Genomic DNA, 22,300 nt, shown 5'->3' with positions numbered 1-22,300 from the left:
AGGTGTATCTGTAGGGGTATGTGTACATCTAGGTGTAGGTGTATCTGTAGGGGTATGTGTACATCTAGGGGTAGTTGTACACTTCGAGGTAGTTAAGGGATTGTTTTACATTCAAGTTAGGTGTATCTGTAGGGGTAGATGTATATGTAGGGTTAGTGTTAGGTATACATTAGGTGGTGGTGGTGGTCATATTGAAGCTTACAAGTATAAGACAGCAACAGCAAGTCCACCTTAGTGAAGGAGCAGTGCTAGACAATGTTAGAGCCATTCAAGTTACACAATTGTGCATTTATCAATATGAACAATTCCATTTTCAACAAAGTCTTTCTTATGTCAAGATTCTTTGTATCCAGATGTACATCTTGCCCTCCATTTTTGCTTGGTCTTTGAGCTCACCTTTCCTTGACATGTACCTGACTTGGTCCTTCCCTCCAGCCTACTCTAGCCCTACTGCTGGCTGAGAATGAAATCCAAAATTACAACTTGTCAAACTTTGGCATTTGATTTCAGTTATTTAGCTGTACCTTTGATTTCCTACCCCAGCAACTGGGAGGTGTTCAATGTTTCAGTTATTTAGCTGTACCTTTGATTTCCTACCCCAGCAGCAGGGAGCTGTTCACTGTTTCAGTTATTGAGCTGTACCTTTGATTTCCTACCCCAGCAACTGGGAGGTGTTCAATGACCAAGCCTACTTAGTGCCCCAAACAAAAGAAAGGCTCAACTTGTGTTTTTTTTTCATTGGCCATTCACATACTCTTATACTTGATGTCTTTTTAATCTGTAAATGTCCAATTGTATTTAGTGTTATAAACCAAATAATTGTGCCATTCTTTTGTTGGATTGATGGTTAGACTATTTTTTAATGATTTCATCTGATGGTTTTATTAGGCTTTCTAATGTTTTTGAGCCTATCAGAGTTAACTGTTAAAGTTCAACTTGTATGGTAGCCTGTTTGAATCAATATATACATTTTTGAAACCAACTTGATGAATACTTAGTAGTGATAGTAGTTCTGTAGAGTAAGTTTTGGCACGAAAGTAAACATGTTATTCTATTTGAAAATCCTTGCAATTAGTACTAAGAAATGTGCCCCAATTTAGTGTCAAATACATTGTAGCATGTAAATTAGGATGCCTTTAAAATACTTTTTTTTACAAGAGCAGATAACTGATTATTCTATGTACTCATGGAATGTATTTTTATTCTAATCAAATCAAGCTATATATGAGTAACTCTCAGTAACCAGCCATAATCAGTCTGTAACAGAGAACTGATATTTTATGCTGATGTAGCCATGTTTCCTAAACTATTATATTATTAAGTATTGTGGTTGTTTATTTCAAAAGAGGAAATTCTTTTCTATTCAAGTGTGGGAAGGGCTATTTTTTCAATTTGTGTTTGGAGGTTTCTTATCTTTGTTGTTAGATGCTTGTTTTTATTCATTGATTTGGACAATTTGTTCAGTGCCTCATGAAATTTCTTTTTAAATTTCTTTCTCCGGCTGTTGGTTGAATTGATTAGGTCTGGAATGTGCATACTTTCAACTGTGAATTAGAATTTGGAAATAATATGTTGCAATGTTAGTCACAAAAATTGAAGTATTGAGGTAAAAAATTCTTGGGCATAACCTTGCGGATGGATCTGCTACTATTAATATCCATTTTCCTCCATGTTTTTATCACCACTGACTTGTACTTTATATAGTGTATCAAGTTGCATATTTACTTGTAGCTCAAATATTGTTTTTTAAAAGAAAATTTTTAAAATTTGCAGAGAATTGTTACTATGAATACTTGTCATATTCTTCTGATATTTTATTCCAACTTTGTCTAGGGTGAGTTGTCTATTTACTATTGTGCTGGTGTAATGTATCTTTCCATCTTGTGGTAACTGTTAGTTTATTATGACAATATTATCTCCATTATTATACACTGTTTCTATACATGAATGATTATGTTTATTCTATTCTGATGTCATCTTAGTGTGCTGGTGAAATATGAGTGTATATATACAATTCTTTTTCCAGTGGTACATGTCTTATCTCTATTTTTATCACCATGGAACTAATTTTGTAGCTGTGTTTTGATTGGATGAGCCATGTTGATGTATTAACATTAGTTGTTTTATTAGCACTATTGTTTTCTATCTGTCCCTACATGGGAACACATTGATGCTGCGTGATTTGATTGTATAGCGACAACAAGTTGACCGAGAAATGCATTACTTTTCTATTTATAACTTTGATATTCCAAAATTACCAATTAGACTGTTGATATATACACAACACCTGCGCATGGTGGCGCATAATCTGTAACTATGTTACATTTTAGATTTCATTTTGATTGAACTCTATTTTGTTCCCTACAAAGCTTTATAAGAAAGAGTCCACAAGAATATATTTATACTGCTTAACATTTCTTTTCTACAAGTCAGGCCTCACAAATATCCTAATGGATTGGGTCTACAAATGTTGGAGCTCGTTTAGTTCTTTGCTTTGCACGTTTGGCTTGAAGGCTTTTTTATTTAATTTTTTTTTTCATGAACATGATCAACGCAACGGCATAATGTTAAAGATCTCTTCTCCCCCCCCCCTCCTCTTCAGCTCTTTGTTTCATTATACTAATTAAGTATTCTAGTTGCTTAAATAAGTATTCTAGTTACTTATAAAAATGCTAGTTCCTAATATTTGAAATGAAATTGAGTAGCTGTCGATGAATTAAGTTAGATTTATATTTTTTTAAAGTTAATTTTTAGGAAAACTTAACATTCCATAGCTAATGAAGTTTCTTGATAAGTATTTTAGTGATTGAAAATATTTTCAAAGAAAAGAAATGCTCTGTTGCTAGAGATCTGCATATGTATTCATTTGATGTTAGTTCCTCATCTTAAAAGTATTTGATTTATAGCTAGTAGAAATATTTTTAAAACAGAGACTTAGAACTAGAGAAGTACTGGTCATAGGGACAAAGTTGTGTTAGCATGTGTTTCAAACAGCACAGTGTCTACCATGTACTGGTCATAGGGACAAAGTTGTGTTAGCATGTGTTTCAAACAGCACAGTGTCTACCATGTACTGCAAAGCATGTTTGTCAAGCATTGATCACATGACTGGCTAGCCAATGATAAATTAGCACAGCAACTAGCTCTTGTTTGGTACTGACTGCTTTTGCTTATTTAACATATGCATTCTTTGACCCTCTTGACAGCATCCACTCATATCTTCTGGAACAGATTCCATCAAATTAAAATTCAGTTAAAGCCCATACAAGTTTGGTTTAAACAATGCTAAGGTCATCCAATGAGATGGTTACTTTAGCTTTTCATTATGCATTCAACTTTTGTTTTTAGAAAAACTTTCTTTTTTAACTAAGCATACATTTTTAAAAAAAATTTTTATCCATGCTAATGCTACATATCAACTGAAGCTATTGGGAACAGAAGCTGAAGTAGTATCAAAAAAAGCTTCATCATCTTGCTTTTTGTAGTTGCTGTTTTTTTATATTACATATTTACCCCCATTAGTGATACTAAATTCTGGTCCCAATTTTTATTTGCTTGATTGTATTGTACATATGAGTAACTTCTAATTGGGTGTAGTATCTTTGTTCTTTCCTGTGGACCCCGTCATGTGAAATTTAAGAAAATAAAGGGATATACATATTTTATTTGGCTTATTAATAAATACTTTGTCATTTTCTTCAAACCAATAAACTTGGCGATAGTTGTTGATATGTTGTTTCTATGGCTTTTTTTTATCCTTTCTTCTATGCTTGCTTTGAATATACTTGCATGTTACTCCATTGCGCTCTTGATTACAAAAATTAAGTGTCTTTTTAGTGCCTACACTACAAGCAATCACACAAATATTTCCATCTTTACAGAAAAATATATCACTTTTGTAATACCAATGTGTTCTTTTCCAAGACAACTTCTTCAAGTTTTGTTTAGCCATGTAAAATACAACTGACAGCACAGCTTGAGTCTGTTAGCCTCAAGTGCTTCACCTTTAGCACTCTGGTTTGGTAGTACTGGCTTTTTCTGACTAGAGTTAGAACTCAATAATCTTACAGCTTTATTATTACTAGCATAGCCTATTTCATTCCTAATTAAGTTTGATGATTTTAAACCTTGTAACTTGCTTACAAAATTTTTTTTTCATTCTGTTAGCTCAAGTTTGACAACCTTCTAAACTCTCTTCACCATGACTCAACAAAAATTGACTGTCTGACCAACAATTTGTACTCAACAAAAATAAATTGACTGTCTGACCAACAATTTGTACTCAACAAAAATAAATTGACTGTCTGACCAAAAATTTGTACTCAACAACACTTACCTGACCAAACACCTACCCATTTTTACTGACTGTCCCATAAAGTTGGGAAACTGGCAGAAGCAAGAACCTGAATGACCTGTGGTTCTATCTGACCTTTTCCAGCTGACCAGAGGGTGCAGCACTGCCATTATGCCACACACTGACTGAACAGTGACCTTTCACATTATACCACACACTGACTGAACAGGGAAGTAGTTTCACATTATTCCACACTATGACTGAATAGTGACCTACCTTTCACAATATTCCAGCTTGCTTACACGTATGCTGCTTGCTAGTGTTTAATGCCTATTTTAAACATTTTTTTTTCCTTTTGCGCATAGGATAAATCACTTGTCACTACGCAATTAAGTTTTGTTTATTTCTTAAAACAAACTACCCTTTTTCAAAATGGTGCTGAGGTTAATGGCTCAAGAGAAACCATTAGTCCTTTTCATATATTTTTATCTTTTTTTTTTTTTTTTACCATACCTAACCCAATGAAAGCATATTATGTTTATATAATATATATTTGATATATGATCTCCAAACTTTGAACTTACAATTGAACTAGTAAAAAAGTATTGAGTAGTGTTCCTACAGTTAAATGTCCTGCTCCCAGTTCCTTGGATCGGTGTGGCTTTGCCATGCAATATGTTCAACAGACATTTTTACAAGACAAAAATCTTTTAGTATTGTGATTTATTATTTATCAAAATACACGTCAAGCCATGTCATGTTATATAAAGTCATGTCATGTTATATTTTTGTTAAGCCCTCCCCAGAATCTTTCAAAAAGTATTGTTGATGAGTACTACATCAGTCTTAGGTGAGAGACTAGCCAAACACATTACACAAACACTAGCACTACACATAACACATCTGAAACCATTCAAAATGGCAGATGTTTTTGAAGGCATTTATTTTTGGGGAATGGGGACCAACCAGTAACTGGTGGAATGTCTGTTTTACCCATTTGTCTGAATCTGCAGACATTTAAATACAACATTAATTGATACCATTGGTATAGAGATTGCTAGGATCAAACTTACCTTTGAACTTTTTCTAATTTTGACCATTGAAGAAATAATACAACAATGATGTGATAACGACCTGTCAAACATCTGTTTTCTTTCAACATAAATACATACTGTCTGTCATATTTTTCATATTGTTATTTACAGGAAGGTCCTTCACACATTTTATTTTTCTTTTTCTGTGTAATAAACATTTGTTATGAATTTGAACCTCATCTTTCTACTGTGTTTTTAATCAATCTCATCTTGCCTGGTGCCACCCAACCCATCTGTTGGTTCCATGCTTGTAGAAAGCAAAGATTCTTTACAGGTAGCAAGATGAAAAGATAATTAAATCAAGATAATGGGGTAAAACAAAGATAGTTTCAATTAGAATGAAAATCTATTTTGAAAAACCAAATAATTTCTTTCTAGAACTCGTGAATATCAGTGCAAGGGCAAATGAGTATATTTAGACATTGCATAACAGATGTTGGAGCAATTAGAACACTTTTGGGAGTCAACTGGCCAGATTTATGAAACGTAAAAGTTTAAACCCATTTGAATCATGTAAGCCAGGAGCCTGCCCTTTCACTTCTACCCCACCCACTTGTACCGAGGGATCTGTTACTGTTGACCAGACTTATAATTTTAGTGGCGATTTGATATCAAATCTTTCCCTATTAGGTATAGCCTAATTATAGTAGTTCTATGTAGATTCTACAATTCTTGCTACTCTTCCCAGAACTATAAATATAAACATCCATCAGATACCATCCATGTACTCAGCTCCCAAATTCTGAATTATGGGCAGAAATTATGTAGTAGACTAACATTATTTTAACTAAAGGTGGTTATACATTGAAAGAATTTCATTTGTTTAAAAAATGTATGAATACACAAATAAAATAAACCGGGAGTGATCTCCCCTAAACTTTCTCAAATATTCTTAAACTTTTTAAAATAGAATGGAATCTCGTAAAAAAAAGAATTGCACACCAAGTGAACGCCAAATAAAATGTGCATAATAGTGCAGGATATTATTATTACTTCATAAATTCACATACGTTTTTAGAAAAATCGGAAATAGCGTAAATTACTACTTCCGGTCAACGGAAATTACTCAAAATTTTATAGAAGGCAGAGAATTATATCTTTTACTTATATATGAAATTTTTTCTATCTGCAATAGTACTCAAGTTATAGGCTTTTGAAAAATTCAAAGTAGAAAAAGTTCGACTTCCGGTTATCAAAAATTGCTGAAAAGTTGATATGGATCTACAAATCTGATATAATACTTATATATGAAATTTCATCAACCTAGCTGTAACAGTACTCAAGTTTTTGTGTTTACAGACACACATACACACACAGACAGACATATGGACAATATTGCAAAATATGTTTTTCCAACTCAGGGAGGTGTAAAACATTGAGATTTGCAAAAAATCCCGATTTCTTTTTTCTTGCACGATTACAATACTTTCTCTACACTTTGTATATACGAGAAAGTAAAAAAAAAACTTGTAACTTTAGGGACTAGGCATTGAGAAGAAGCAAATATAAAAACCTTGATAATAATTGAATAAAAAGCTTTTTAAATGCACTAAAAATAAACACCCTTGCTTTATTAAAGTATTTGGTCGCTAGAACATGTAGTGATCTCATGAACTAAAGCTGAGTTCAAAAGTTCTAGTAACATCCCAATAATAAAAGACAGACAGAAATATATGGGTAATTTTTTATTCCCTTGTTTATCCCTTGGAAGAACACAGAAACAAGAGCTGTTTTGCTGTTTTAGTTTGGGATCATTGTCAGTGCCACCTTGTCAATGCCATTATTCTTATCATCTTTATTTTTGTATTGAGCTAAATAAAAAAAAACAAGTCTAATCTATCTGATTCATGCAAATCGTTATCACACTCATTTATTATAGATCTATAGATCAAATGTAATACGGATTTATTATAGACAGTTTCTTCCAGGCATCTCTGCGGGGGGGGGGGGGGGGGGGGGGGGGGGGGGGGGCTGACCCCCCTCCCCCGGAGAAAAAGTCTGAAAGAAACACTGATTATAGATCTATATGTCTAATGTAATACGGATTTATTATAGATCTATTAATCTGATGTAATACGGATTTATTATAGAACTATATATCTAATGTAATATGGATTTATTGTAGATCTATAGGCCTATATCTAATGTAATACGGATTTATTAGAGATCTATATATCTAATGTAATACAGATTTATTGTAAAAAAAAAAAAAAATAATTGAGTGACACAAGCTGGCTATGTAATTTGTATATGTCACAAGAAATGGACCTTACCATCTTGTGTTCATTGCAAGTTGTTTTTTTTTTTTTTAAATTATTTTATTTATGTCTTGCACTGGTCATTTGAAGAAAGCATTTAGCAGGACTGAAGTTAAATTAAAACAAATTTGTATAGGCTTCAATGCTTACAATACAGAATAGGGACATACCTACAGTCAAGTTGAGTATTCCTTCATCAACATTTGAAATAAACCAATCAAAATGTAGCATGTTAATGGAACCAAAACTATTGACCTTGAAATAGTAGGGAAGGTTTACAGGTCAAACTTACATTTCTGTGACCTTTAAACTTCCATGGGAAATTGACCTTTGCTTGAATGATGTAAGGGAGGTAATTTAACCATTTGCAATTTTACAGAGATTTCCCTCATAATAAAAAATAGTTGCTATTTGGAAAACAATTAGGATTATTTTTTTTTTATTTTTTGTCTAGCTGTTTGGTTTTTCCTCTGGTTTAAAATAAAAAAAGTTTCAGCTTGAAAAAAGTGAAAACAAAACTCCTGAGAGAGTTACATCAATAAAATTTATTTAAAAATATAAAACAGTGCTCAATGTTCTACCAGTATTCAAATCAAAGAGGAAAGACAAACAAACACAAACAAGCTTTCATTGAAAAATGTTGCACAAGATGAGGCTGAGAAACATTTTTACACAAGAGGCAGCCGGCTAACTGGTGATGTCACAAGTGGACAGACTGGCTGGTGATGTCACAAATGGACAGACGGCTAACTGGTGATGTCACACCACAGATGGTGACACCACAGAACAACATGAACAGGGTTGAACATTTAAACATTCCATATATTATATCACAGATTTCAAATGATCAGCATTTAGGACAGGATAAAGATACTGTAGCAGTGTCAGCATTGGTTCTTGGATTCCCTAGTCAAACCATGGTCTTTACTTACAGTCAAGTTTCCTGGATCTATCTATGGTCTTTACAGTCAAATTTTTTTTTTTTAAACATTTGAAAATAATTCTCAAGAAAATTTTGAAGTGCAACCTTGGTATGTTTTGGTACTCAAAGAACTAAGAGGGTAAAAGAAATGTGTATAAAATGCCCAATCAAGTTTTAGTGCTGCGGGGCACTGCTGCTGGTCTTTCCCTCTCTTTCTGGTATTCCATTTCAATTTTGTTGGTGATTTTATCCCAGTCTATCTCTACCTGCATCACACAAAGGGGCAAAACTTGAGCTCAATAACAATTCTAATATTTAAAATTGAAATCGAAAACTTGTTTTAAAAACAAAGGACCATGTGCTAATTTACCTTACTCCCCCCCCCCCCTCCTCCCTTCTTTCTACTTACCCCTTCCTTGTACTGTAAATATCTTTTATTTGTCTCAGATTTCTCAAACCTTGACAAAAATTTCATCCGAAAGCCAAGCACTGTGTCAACATGGGTTTTGTTTTTAACTGCTAGCTCTAGAGCTCTGAGGAAATACAGAGCATTACAAATACAGGAACAGACGACTAGACAGAATACAGGAACAGACCTGCTAGTTCTAGAGAGTTATAATGGTGGCCGTATGATGTCTCAGTCAGAGAGTTAAAGATATATGTACCTGTCTCAGTTAGAAAGTTAAAGATATATGTACCTGTCTCAGAGAGTTAAAGATATATGTACCTGTCTCAGTTGGAAAGTTAAAGATATATGTACCTGTCTCAGAGAGTTAAAGATATATGTACCTGTCTCAGAGAGTTAAAGATATATGTACCTGTCTCAGAGAGTTAAAGATATATGTACCTGTCTCAGTTAGAAAGTTAAAGATATATGTACCTGTCTCAGAGAGTTAAAGATATATGTACCTGTCTCAGTTGGAAAGTTAAAGATATATGTACCTGTCTCAGAGAGTTAAAGATATATGTACCTGTCTCAGAGAGTTAAAGATATATGTACCTGTCTCAGAGAGTTAAAGATATATGTACCTGTCTCAGAGAGTTAAAGATATATGTACCTGTCTCAGAGAGTTAAAGATATATGTACCTGTCTCAGAGAGTTAAAGATATATGTACCTGTCTCAGAGAGTTAAAGATATATGTACCTGTCTCAGAGAGTTAAAGATATATGTACCTGTCTCAGAGAGTTAAAGATATATGTACCTGTCTCAGAGACTTAAAGATATATGTACCTGTCTCAGAGAGTTAAAGATATATGTACCTGTCTCAGAGACTTAAAGATATATGTAACTGTCTCAGAGACTTAAAGATATATGTACCTGTCTCAGAGACTTAAAGATATATGTAACTGTCTCAGAGAGTTAAAGATATATGTACCTGTCTCAGTTAGAAAGTTAAAGATATATGTACCTGTCTCAGAGAGTTAAAGATATATGTACCTGTCTCAGTTGGAAAGTTAAAGATATATGTAACTGTCTCAGAGAGTTAAAGATATATGTACCTGTCTCAGAGAGTTAAAGATGTATGTACCTGTCCCAGTTATAGAGTTAAAGATATATGTACCTGTCTCAGAGAGTTAAAGATGTATGTACCTGTCCCAGTTATAGAGTTAAAGATGTATGTACCTGTCCCAGTTATAGAGTTAAAGATGTATGTACCTGTCTCAGAGAGTTAAAGATGTATGTACCTGTCCCAGTTATAGAGCTAAAGATATATGTACCTGTCCCAGTTATAAAGATGTATGTACCTGTCCCAGTTATAAAGATGTATGTACCTGTCCCAGTTATAGAGTTGTATGTTCAACATGATAGCGCGGAAGATGAGACCCGCCTGCAGTAAGATGGCCTCAGCATCTTGCTGGCTGCCACACAAAAGTGCCATCTCGGCATTCCTGGCTTCCTTCACTGGAATTTCTTTGATGTTGATGATAAGCTGCACTTTATCAGCCTAAAGACCAAATGATGATAAGCTGCACTTTATCAGTCTAAGACCAAATGATAAGCTGCACTTTATCAGCCTAAGACCAAATGATGATAAGCTGCACTTTATCAGCCTAAGACCAAATGATGATAAGCTGCACTTTATCAGCCTAAAGACCAAATGATGATAAGCTGCACTTTATCAGCCTAAAGACCAAATGATGATAAGCTGCACTTTATCAGCCTAAAGACCAAATAATGATAAGCTTTCACCAACAAATGAAACAAAGACACTGACAACCACCAACCCACAGAACACTGACAACCACCCAGAGGTGTAGCGACCCAGATTTCCATTTGCACCCCCCCTCAACCTTTCAATTTATTTTTCCAACCCATTTTGGCACCCCCTAAGGTCAGCACCCAGGGACATATGTCCCCCCCCCCCCCCCCCAAAGCTACTGCAACCACCTACCCACACAACACTGACAACCACCTACCCACACAACACTGACAACCACCTACCCACACAACACTGACAACCACCTACCCACACAACACTGACAACCACCTACCCACACAACACAACACTGACAACCACCTAAACACAACACTGACAACCACCTAAACACAACACTGACAACCACCTACCCACACAACACAACACTGACAACCACCTACCCACACAACACTGACAACCACCTAAACACAACACTGACAACCACCTACCCACACAACACTGACAACCACCTACCCACATAACACTGACAACCACCTACCCACACAACACTGACAACCACCTAAACACAACACTGACAACCACCTACCCACACAACACTGACAACCACCTACCCACATAACACTGACAACCATCTACCCACACAACACTGACAACCACCTAAACACAACACTGACAACCACCTACCCACACAACACTGACAACCACCTACCCACACAACACTGACAACCACCTAAACACAACAGTGACAACCACCTACCCACACAACACTGACAACCACCTACCCACATAACACTGACAACCACCTACCCACACAACACTGACAACCATCTACCCACACAACACTGACAACCACCTAAACACAACAGTGACAACCACCTACCCACACAACACTGACAACCACCTACCCACATAACACTGACAACCACCTACCCACACAACACTGACAACCACCTACCCACATAACACTGACAACCACCTACCCACACAACACTGACAACCACCTAAACACAACACTGACAACCACCTACCCACACAACACAACACTGACAACCACCTACCCACACAACACTGACAACCACCTACCCACACAACACTGACAACCACCTACCCACACAACACTGACAACCACCTACCCACACAACACTGACAACCACCTAAACACAACACTGACAACCACCTACCCACACAACACTGACAACCACCTACCCACACAACACTGACAACCATCTACCCACACAACACTGACAACCACCTACCCACACAACACTGACAACCACCTAAACACAACACTGACAACCACCTACCCACAGAACACTGACAACCACCTACCCACACAACACTGACAACCACCTAAACACAACAGTGACAACCACCTACCCACACAACACTGACAACCACCTACCCACATAACACTGACAACCACCTACCCACACAACACTGACAACCACCTAAACACAACACTGACAACCACCTACCTACACAACACAACACTGACAACCACCTACCCACACAACACAACACTGACAACCACCTAAACACAACACTGACAACCACCTACCCACACAACACTGACAACCACCTACCCGCACAACACAACAATGACAACCACCTACCCACACAACACTGACAACCACCTACCCACACAACACTGACAACCACCTAAACACAACACTGACAACCACCTACCCACACAACACTGACAACCACCTACCCACACAACACTGACAACCACCTAAACACAACAGTGACAACCACCTACCCACACAACACAACACTGACAACCACCTACCCACACAACACAACACTGACAACCACCTATCCACACAACACTGACAACCACCTACCCACACAACACTGACAACCATCTACCAACACAACACTGACAACCACCTACCCACACAACACAACACTGACAACCACCTACCACACAACACAACACTGACAACCACCTAAACACAACACTGACAACCACCTACCCACACAACACTGACAACCACCTACCCGCACAACACAACAATGACAACCACCTACCCACACAACACTGACAACCACCTACCCGCACAACACAACACTGACAACGACCTACCCGCACAACACAACAATGACAACCACCTACCCACACAACACAACAATGACAACCACCTACCCACACAACACTGACAACCACCTACCCGCACAACACAACAATGACAACCACCTACCTACACAACACAACAATGACAACCACCTACCCACACAACACAACACTGACAACCACCTACCCACACAACACTGACAACCACCTACCCACACAACACTGACAACCGCCTACCCACACAACACAACAGTGACAACCGCCTAAACACAACACTGACAACCACCTACCCACACAACACAACACTGACAACCACCTACCCACACAACACTGACAACCACCTACCACACAACACAACACTGACAACCACCTACCCACACAACACTGACAACCGCCTACCCACACAACACTGACAACCACCTACCCACACAACACAACAGTGACAACCGCCTACCCACACAACACAACAGTGACAACCACCTACCCACACAACACTGACAACCACCTACCACACAACACAACAGTGACAACCACCTACCCACACAACACTGACAACCACCTAAACACAACACTGACAACCACCTACCCACACAACACAACACTGACAACCACCTACCCACACAACACTGACAACCACCTACCCGCACAACACAACAATGACAACCACCTACCCACACAACACAACACTGACAACCACCTACCCACACAACACAACACTGACAACCACCTACCACACAACACAACACTGACAACCACCTAAACACAACACTGACAACCACCTACCCACACAACACTGACAACCACCTACCCGCACAACACAACAATGACAACCACCTACCCACACAACACTGACAACCACCTACCCACACAACACTGACAACCACCTAAACACAACACTGACAACCACCTACCCACACAACACTGACAACCACCTACCCACACAACACTGACAACCACCTACCCACACAACACAACACTGACAACCACCTACCCACACAACACTGACAACCACCTACCCACACAACACTGACAACCACCTACCCACACAACACTGACAACCATCTACCCACACAACACAACACTGACAACCACCTACCCACACAACACTGACAACCACCTACCCACACAACACAACACTGACAACCACCTACCCACACAACACTGACAACCATCTACCCACACAACACAACACTGACAACCACCTACCCACACAACACAACACTGACAACCACCTACCCACACAACACTGACAACCACCTACCCGCACAACACAACACTGACAACCACCTACCCGCACAACACAACAATGACAACCACCTACCCACACAACACAACAATGACAACCACCTACCCACACAACACTGACAACCACCTACCCGCACAACACAACAATGACAACCACCTACCCACACAACACAACAATGACAACCACCTACCCACACAACACAACACTGACAACCACCTACCACACAACACTGACAACCACCTACCACACAACACAACACTGACAACCACCTACCCACACAACACTGACAACCGCCTACCCACACAACACAACAGTGACAACCGCCTAAACACAACACTGACAACCACCTACCCACACAACACAACACTGACAACCACCTACCCACACAACACTGACAACCACCTACCACACAACACAACACTGACAACCACCTACCCACATAACACTGACAACCGCCTACCCACACAACACAACAGTGACAACCGCCTACCCACACAACACAACAGTGACAACCACCTACCCACACAACACTGACAACCACCTACCCACACAACACAACAGTGACAACCACCTACCCACACAACACAACAGTGACAACCACCTACCCACACAACACTGACAACCACCTAAACACAACACTGACAACCACCTACCCACACAACACAACACTGACAACCACCTACCCACACAACACTGACAACCACCTACCCGCACAACACAACAATGACAACCACCTACCCACACAACACAACACTGACAACCACCTACCCACACAACACAACACTGACAACCACCTACCACACAACACAACACTGACAACCACCTAAACACAACACTGACAACCACCTACCCACACAACACTGACAACCACCTACCCGCACAACACAACAATGACAACCACCTACCCACACAACACTGACAACCACCTACCCGCACAACACAACACTGACAACCACCTACCCGCACAACACAACAATGACAACCACCTACCCACACAACACAACAATGACAACCACCTACCCACACAACACTGACAACCACCTACCCGCACAACACAACAATGACAACCACCTACCCACACAACACAACAATGACAACCACCTACCCACACAACACAACACTGACAACCACCTACCACACAACACTGACAACCACCTACCACACAACACAACACTGACAACCACCTACCCACACAACACTGACAACCGCCTACCCACACAACACAACAGTGACAACCGCCTAAACACAACACTGACAACCACCTACCCACACAACACAACACTGACAACCACCTACCCACACAACACTGACAACCACCTACCACACAACACAACAGTGACAACCACCTACCCACACAACACTGACAACCACCTAAACACAACACTGACAACCACCTACCCACACAACACAACACGGACAACCACCTACCCACACAACACTGACAACCACCCACCCGCACAACACAACAATGACAACCACCTACCCACACAACACTGACAACCACCTACCCACACAACACTGACAACCACCTACCCACATAACACTGACAACCACCTAAACACAACACTGACAACCACCTACCCACACAACACTGACAACCACCTACCACACAACACAACAGTGACAACCACCTACCACACAACACAACAGTGACAACCACCTACCCACACAACACTGACAACCACCTACCCACACAACACTGACAACCACCCACCCACACAACACAACACTGACAACCACCTACCCACACAACACTGACAACCACCTACCACACAACACAACACTGACAACCACCTAAACACAACACTGACAACCACCTACCCACACAACACTGACAACCACCTACCCACACAACACTGACAACCACCTACCACACAACACAACACTGACAACCACCTAAACACAACACTGACAACCACCTACCCACACAACACTGACAACCACCTACCCACACAACACTGACAACCACCTACCCACACAACACTGACAACCACCTACCACACAACACAACAGTGACAACCACATACCCACACAACACAACACTGACAACCACCCACACTAGAACAAATGTCTGCCTGACCTCTTGTATGGCTGCGTAAGAGATTTCTGCTGTATTTAAATCTTTAGCATAGGTTGCCATAGCAGCTAAACAAGCCCACAGATTTTCTTCCTGAAATTAAAAACAAAATAGTTAACCATCAATGCCATCAGTGAATTCAACGCAAGCACAACCATCAATAGCTCACCAGTAGGTCACCATGGAATCACCAACAGTGCATCACCACAAGCAGGTCACCATGGGACCACCACCAGTAGGTCACCATGGGATCACCACAAGCAGGTCACCATGGGACCACCACCAGTAGGTCACCATGGGATCACCACCAGTAGGTCACCATGGAATCACCACAAGCAGGTCACCATGGGATCACCACCAGTAGGTCACCATGGGATCACCTCCAGTAGGTCACCACAAGCAGGTCACCATGGGATCACCACCAGTAGGTCACCATGGAATCACCACAAGCAGGTCACCATGGGATCACCACCAGTAGGTCACCATGGGATCACCACCAGTAGGTCACCATGGAATCACCACAAGCAGGTCACCATGGGATCACCACCACCAGCAGGTCACCATGGGATCACCACCACCAGCAGGTCACCATGGGATCACCACCAGCAGGTCACCATGGGATCACCACCAGCAGGTCACCATGGGATCACCACCACCAGCAGGTCACCATGGGATCACCACCAGGAGGTCACCATGGGATCACCACCACCAGCAGGTCACCATGGGATCACCACCAGCAGGTCACCATGGGATCACCACCAGCAGGTCACCATGGGATCACCACCAGCAGGTCACCATGGAATCACCACCAGGAGGTCACCATGGGATCACCACCACCAGTAGGTCACCATGGGATCACCACCAGTAGGTCACCATGGTATCACCACCAGGAGGTCACCATGGGATCACCACCACCAGTAGGTCACCATGGGATCACCACCAGCAGGTCACCATGGGATCACCACCAGCAGGTCACCATGGGATCACCACAAGCAGGTCACCATGGGATCACCACCAGTAGGTCACCATGGAATCACCACAAGCAGGTCACCATGGGATCACCACAAGCAGGTCACCATGGGATCACCACCAGTAGGTCACCATGGGATCACCACCAGTAGGTCACCATGGAATCACCACAAGCAGGTCACCATGGGATCACCACCACCAGCAGGTCACCATGGGATCACCACCACCAGCAGGTCACCATGGGATCACCACCAGCAGGTCACCATGGGATCACCACCACCAGCAGGTCACCATGGGATCACCACCAGTAGGTCACCATGGGATCACCACCAGGAGGTCACCATGGGATCACCACCACCAGCAGGTCACCATGGGATCACCACCAGCAGGTCACCATGGGATCACCACCAGTAGGTCACCATGGAATCACCACCAGGAGGTCACCATGGGATCACCACCACCAGTAGGTCACCATGGGATCACCACCAGTAGGTCACCATGGTATCACCACCAGGAGGTCACCATGGGATCACCACCACCAGTAGGTCACCATGGGATCACCACCAGCAGGTCACCATGGGATCACCACCAGCAGGTCACCATGGGATCACCACAAGCAGGTCACCATGGGATCACCACCAGCAGGTCACCATGGGATCACCACCACCAGCAGGTCACCATGGGATCACCACCAGTAGGTCACCATGGGATCACCACCAGGAGGTCACCATGGGATCACCACTACCAGCAGGTCACCATGGGATCACCACCAGCAGGTCACCATGGGATCACCACCAGCAGGTCACCATGGGATCACCACCAGTAGGTCACCATGGGATCACCACCAGCAGGTCACCATGGGATCACCACCACCAGCAGGTCACCATGGGATCACCACCAGCAGGTCACCATGGGATCACCACCAGCAGGTCACCATGGGATCACCACCAGTAGGTCACCATGGGATCACCACCAGCAGGTCACCATGGGATCACCACCACAAGCAGGTCACCATGGGATCACCACCAGCAGGTCACCATGGGATCACCACCACAAGCAGGTCACCATGGGATCACCACCACCAGCAGGTCACCATGGGATCACCACCACAAGCAGGTCACCATGGGATCACCACCACCAGTAGGTCACCATGGGATCACCACCAGTAGGTCACTATGGGATCACCACCAGTAGGTCACCATGGGATCACCACCAGTAGGTCACCATGAGATCACCACCACAAGCAGGTCACCATGGGATCACCACCAGCAGGTCACCATGGGATCACCACAAGCAGGTCACCATGGGATCACCACCAGTAGGTCACCATGGGATCACCACCACCAGCAGGTCACCATGGGATCACCACCAGTAGGTCACCATGGGATCACCACCAGGAGGTCACCATGGGATCACCACCACCAGCAGGTCACCATGGGATCACCACCAGCAGGTCACCATGGGATCACCACCAGCAGGTCACCATGGGATCACCACCAGTAGGTCACCATGGGATCACCACCAGCAGGTCACCATGGGATCACCACCACCAGCAGGTCACCATGGGATCACCACCAGCAGGTCACCATGGGATCACCACCAGCAGGTCACCATGGGATCACCACCAGTAGGTCACCATGGGATCACCACCAGCAGGTCACCATGGGATCACCACCACAAGCAGGTCACCATGGGATCACCACCAGCAGGTCACCATGGGATCACCACCACAAGCAGGTCACCATGGGATCACCACCAGCAGCAGGTCACCATGGGATCACCACCACAAGCAGGTCACCATGGGATCACCACCACCAGTAGGTCACCATGGGATCACCACCAGTAGGTCACCATGGGATCACCACCAGTAGGTCACCATGGGATCACCACCAGTAGGTCACCATGAGATCACCACCACAAGCAGGTCACCATGGGATCACCACCAGCAGGTCACCATGGGATCACCACCAGTGGGTCACCATGGGATCACCACCAGTGGGTCACCTACTACTATTGAGCCAGTGAGATAAGAAAAGAAGTGACCTTGACAAACCGGCAGAGCCTGACAGCATCATCCCACTTGTTGTTCATGGTGTACGCGTGCAGCACTGTGGGGTAGGGGCTGATGGATGCGGACACAAGGGACCCCTCCGATCTGCGCAGGATAAGATGGCTGCCCAAAAAACCTACCAACTGAGGAGATTTGCCAAACTCACTGCAGGGAAAAAGATAGTTGAAATATAAGTTGTGATGTTTGTGACATATGACGTGGTGTAGATGACATGTGTATGATGTGTGGTATATGCCATCTGGTGTAGATGATGTGAAGTGCTTGTCTTGTGGTGTGTTGTGAAGCTGATGTGTAGTGCTTGTCTTGTGGTGTGTTGTGAAGCTGATGTGTAGTGCTTGTCTTGTGGTGTGTTGTGAAGCTGATGTGTAGTGCTTGTCTTGTGGTGTGTTGTGAAGCTGATGTGTAGTGCTTGTCTTGTGGTGTGTTGTGAAGCTGATGTGTAGTGCTTGTCTTGTGGTGTGTTGTGAAGCTGATGTGTAGTGCTTGTCTTGTGGTGTGTTGTGAAGCTGATGTGTAGTGCTTGTCTTGTGGTGTGTTGTGAAGCTGATGTGTAGTGCTTGTCTTGTGGTGTGTTGTGAAGCTGATGTGTAGTGCTTGTCTTGTGGTGTGTTGTGAAGCTGATGTGTAGTGCTTGTCTTGTGGTGTGTTGTGAAGCTGATGTGTAGTGCTTGTCTTGTGGTGTGTTGTGAAGCTGATGTGTAGTGCTTGTCTTGTGGTGTGTTGTGAAGCTGATGTGTAGTGCTTGTCTTGTGGTGTGTTGTGAAGCTGATGTGTAGTGCTTGTCTTGTGGTGTGTTGTGAAGCTGATGTGTAGTGCTTGTCTTGTGGTGTGTGAAGCTGATGTGTAGTGCTTGTCTTGTGGTGTGAAGCTGATGTGTAGTGCTTGTCTTGTGAAGCTGATGTGAAGTGCTTGTCTTGTGGTGTGTGAAGCTGATGTGTAGTGCTTGTCTTGTGGTGTGTGAAGCTGATGTGTAGTGCTTGTCTTGTGGTGTGTGAAGCTGATGTGTAGTGCTTGTCTTGTGGTGTGTGAAGCTGATGTGTAGTGCTTGTCTTGTGGTGTGTTGTGAAGCTGATGTGTAGTGCTTGTCTTGTGGTGTGTTGTGAAGCTGATGTGTAGTGCTTGTCTTGTGGTGTGTTGTGAAGCTGATGTGAAGTGCTTGACTTGTGGTGTGTTGTGAAGCTGATGTGTAGTGCTTGTCTTGTGGTGTGGTGTGTTGTGAAGCTGATGTGAAGTGCTTGACTTGTGGTGTGTTGTGAAGCTGATGTGTAGTGCTTGTCTTGTGGTGTGTTGTGAAGCTAATGTGTAGTGCTTGTCTTGTGGTGTGTTGTGAAGCTAATGTGTAGTGCTTGTCTTGTGGTGTGTTGTGAAGCTGATGTGTAGTGCTTGTCTTGTGGTGTGAAGCTGATGTGTAGTGCTTGTCTTGTGGTGTGAAGCTGATGTGTAGTGCTTGTCTTGTGAAGCTGATGTGAAGTGCTTGTCTTGTGGTGTGTTGTGAAGCTGATGTGTAGTGCTTGTCTTGTGGTGTGTTGTGAAGCTGATGTGTAGTGCTTGTCTTGAGGTGTGTTGTGAAGCTGATGTGCTGACATCCAATGAAAACTAGCTCATGCCTTGAGTCTTTCTCAAACAAGGTTTTAGGCAGCAGGTCTTTGTCCACATAGACAGCGTTAGGGTAGTACCAGACCAGGATCTTCCCATCTGTCATGGCAGCCAGCATGTTGGTCTCATCATTCCAGACATGGGCTTGGATCATGTTGGCTGAGGTTAAAATATTGGATCATGTTGGCTGAGGTTAAAATATTGGATCATGTTGGCTGAGGTTAAAATATTGGATCATGTTGGCTGAGGTTAAAATATTGGATCATGTTGGCTGAGGTTAAAATATTGGATCATGTTGGCTGAGGTTAAAATATTGGATCATGTTGGCTGAGGTTAAAATATTGGATCATGTTGGCTGAGGTTAAAATATTGGATCATGTTGGCTGAGGTTAAAATATTGGATCATGTTGGCTGAGGTTAAAATATTGGATCATGTTGGCTGAGGTTAAAATATTGGATCATGTTGGCTGAGGTTAAAATATTGGATCATGTTGGCTGAGGTTAAAATATTGGATCATGTTGGCTGAGGTTAAAATATTGGATCATGTTGGCTGAGGTTAAAATATTGGATCATGTTGGCTGAGGTTAAAATATTGGATCATGTTGGCTGAGGTTAAAATATTGGATCCTGTTGGCTGAGGTTAAAATATTGGATCATGTTGGCTGAGGTTAAAATATTGGATCATGTTGGCTGAGGTTAAAATATTGGATCATGTTGGCTGAGGTTAAAATATTGGATCATGTTGGCTGAGGTTAAAATATTGGATCATGTTGGCTGAGGTTAAAATATTGGATCATGTTGGCTGAGGTTAAAATATTGGATCATGTTGGCTGAGGTTAAAATATTGGATCATGTTGGCTGAGGTTAAAATATTGGATCATGTTGGCTGAGGTTAAAATATTGGATCATGTTGGCTGAGGTTAAAATATTGGATCATGTTGGCTGAGGTTAAAATATTGGATCATGTTGGCTGAGGTTAAAATATTGGATCATGTTGGCTGAGGTTAAAATATTGGATCATGTTGGCTGAGGTTAAAATATTGGATCATGTTGGCTGAGGTTAAAATATTGGATCATGTTGGCTGAGGTTAAAATATTGGATCATGTTGGCTGAGGTTAAAATATTGGATCATGTTGGCTGAGGTTAAAATATTGGATCATGTTGGCTGAGGTTAAAATATTGGATCATGTTGGCTGAGGTTAAAATATTGGATCATGTTGGCTGAGGTTAAAATATTGGATCCTGTTGGCTGAGGTTAAAATATTGGATCATGTTGGCTGAGGTTAAAATATTGGATCATGTTGGCTGAGGTTAAAATATTGGATCATGTTGGCTGAGGTTAAAATATTGGATCATGTTGGCTGAGGTTAAAATATTGGATCATGTTGGCTGAGGTTAAAATATTGGATCATGTTGGCTGAGGTTAAAATATTGGATCATGTTGGCTGAGGTTAAAATATTGGATCATGTTGGCTGAGGTTAAAATATTGGATCATGTTGGCTGAGGTTAAAATATTGGATCATGTTGGCTGAGGTT

General features: G+C 41.9%; 1 protein-coding gene and 1 long non-coding RNA gene across 2 annotated transcripts in view; one reads left to right on the top strand and one right to left on the bottom strand.

The window, feature by feature from the left end:
* Positions 1-99: 99 nt before the first annotated feature.
* LOC131956933 (uncharacterized) lies at positions 100-5,562 on the top strand. Its single transcript, XR_009389011.1, has 2 exons — positions 100-553; positions 672-5,562. It is a non-coding gene; the product is annotated as an uncharacterized LOC131956933 (long non-coding RNA).
* Positions 5,563-8,172: 2,610 nt separating this feature from the next.
* LOC131956934 (intraflagellar transport protein 80 homolog) overlaps positions 8,173-22,300 on the bottom strand; it is a 42,299-nt gene continuing 28,171 nt past the window's right edge. The window contains exons 13-18 of the mRNA XM_059321572.1: positions 20,773-20,920; positions 19,138-19,309; positions 16,129-16,218; positions 10,343-10,515; positions 8,978-9,101; positions 8,173-8,834 (exon numbers count right to left, since the gene is read on the bottom strand). Coding sequence (XP_059177555.1) covers positions 8,736-8,834; positions 8,978-9,101; positions 10,343-10,515; positions 16,129-16,218; positions 19,138-19,309; positions 20,773-20,920 — 806 coding nt within the window. The 3' untranslated portion in view covers positions 8,173-8,735. The remainder of the gene's footprint in view (positions 8,835-8,977; positions 9,102-10,342; positions 10,516-16,128; positions 16,219-19,137; positions 19,310-20,772; positions 20,921-22,300) is intronic.

Source organism: Physella acuta, unplaced genomic scaffold (assembly GCF_028476545.2).
Source record: "Physella acuta isolate Inbredline_101_S28 unplaced genomic scaffold, ASM2847654v3 ptg001187l, whole genome shotgun sequence".
Lineage (NCBI taxonomy): Eukaryota > Metazoa > Mollusca > Gastropoda > Physidae > Physella > Physella acuta.
This window is presented reverse-complemented; position numbering and strand designations above follow the sequence as displayed.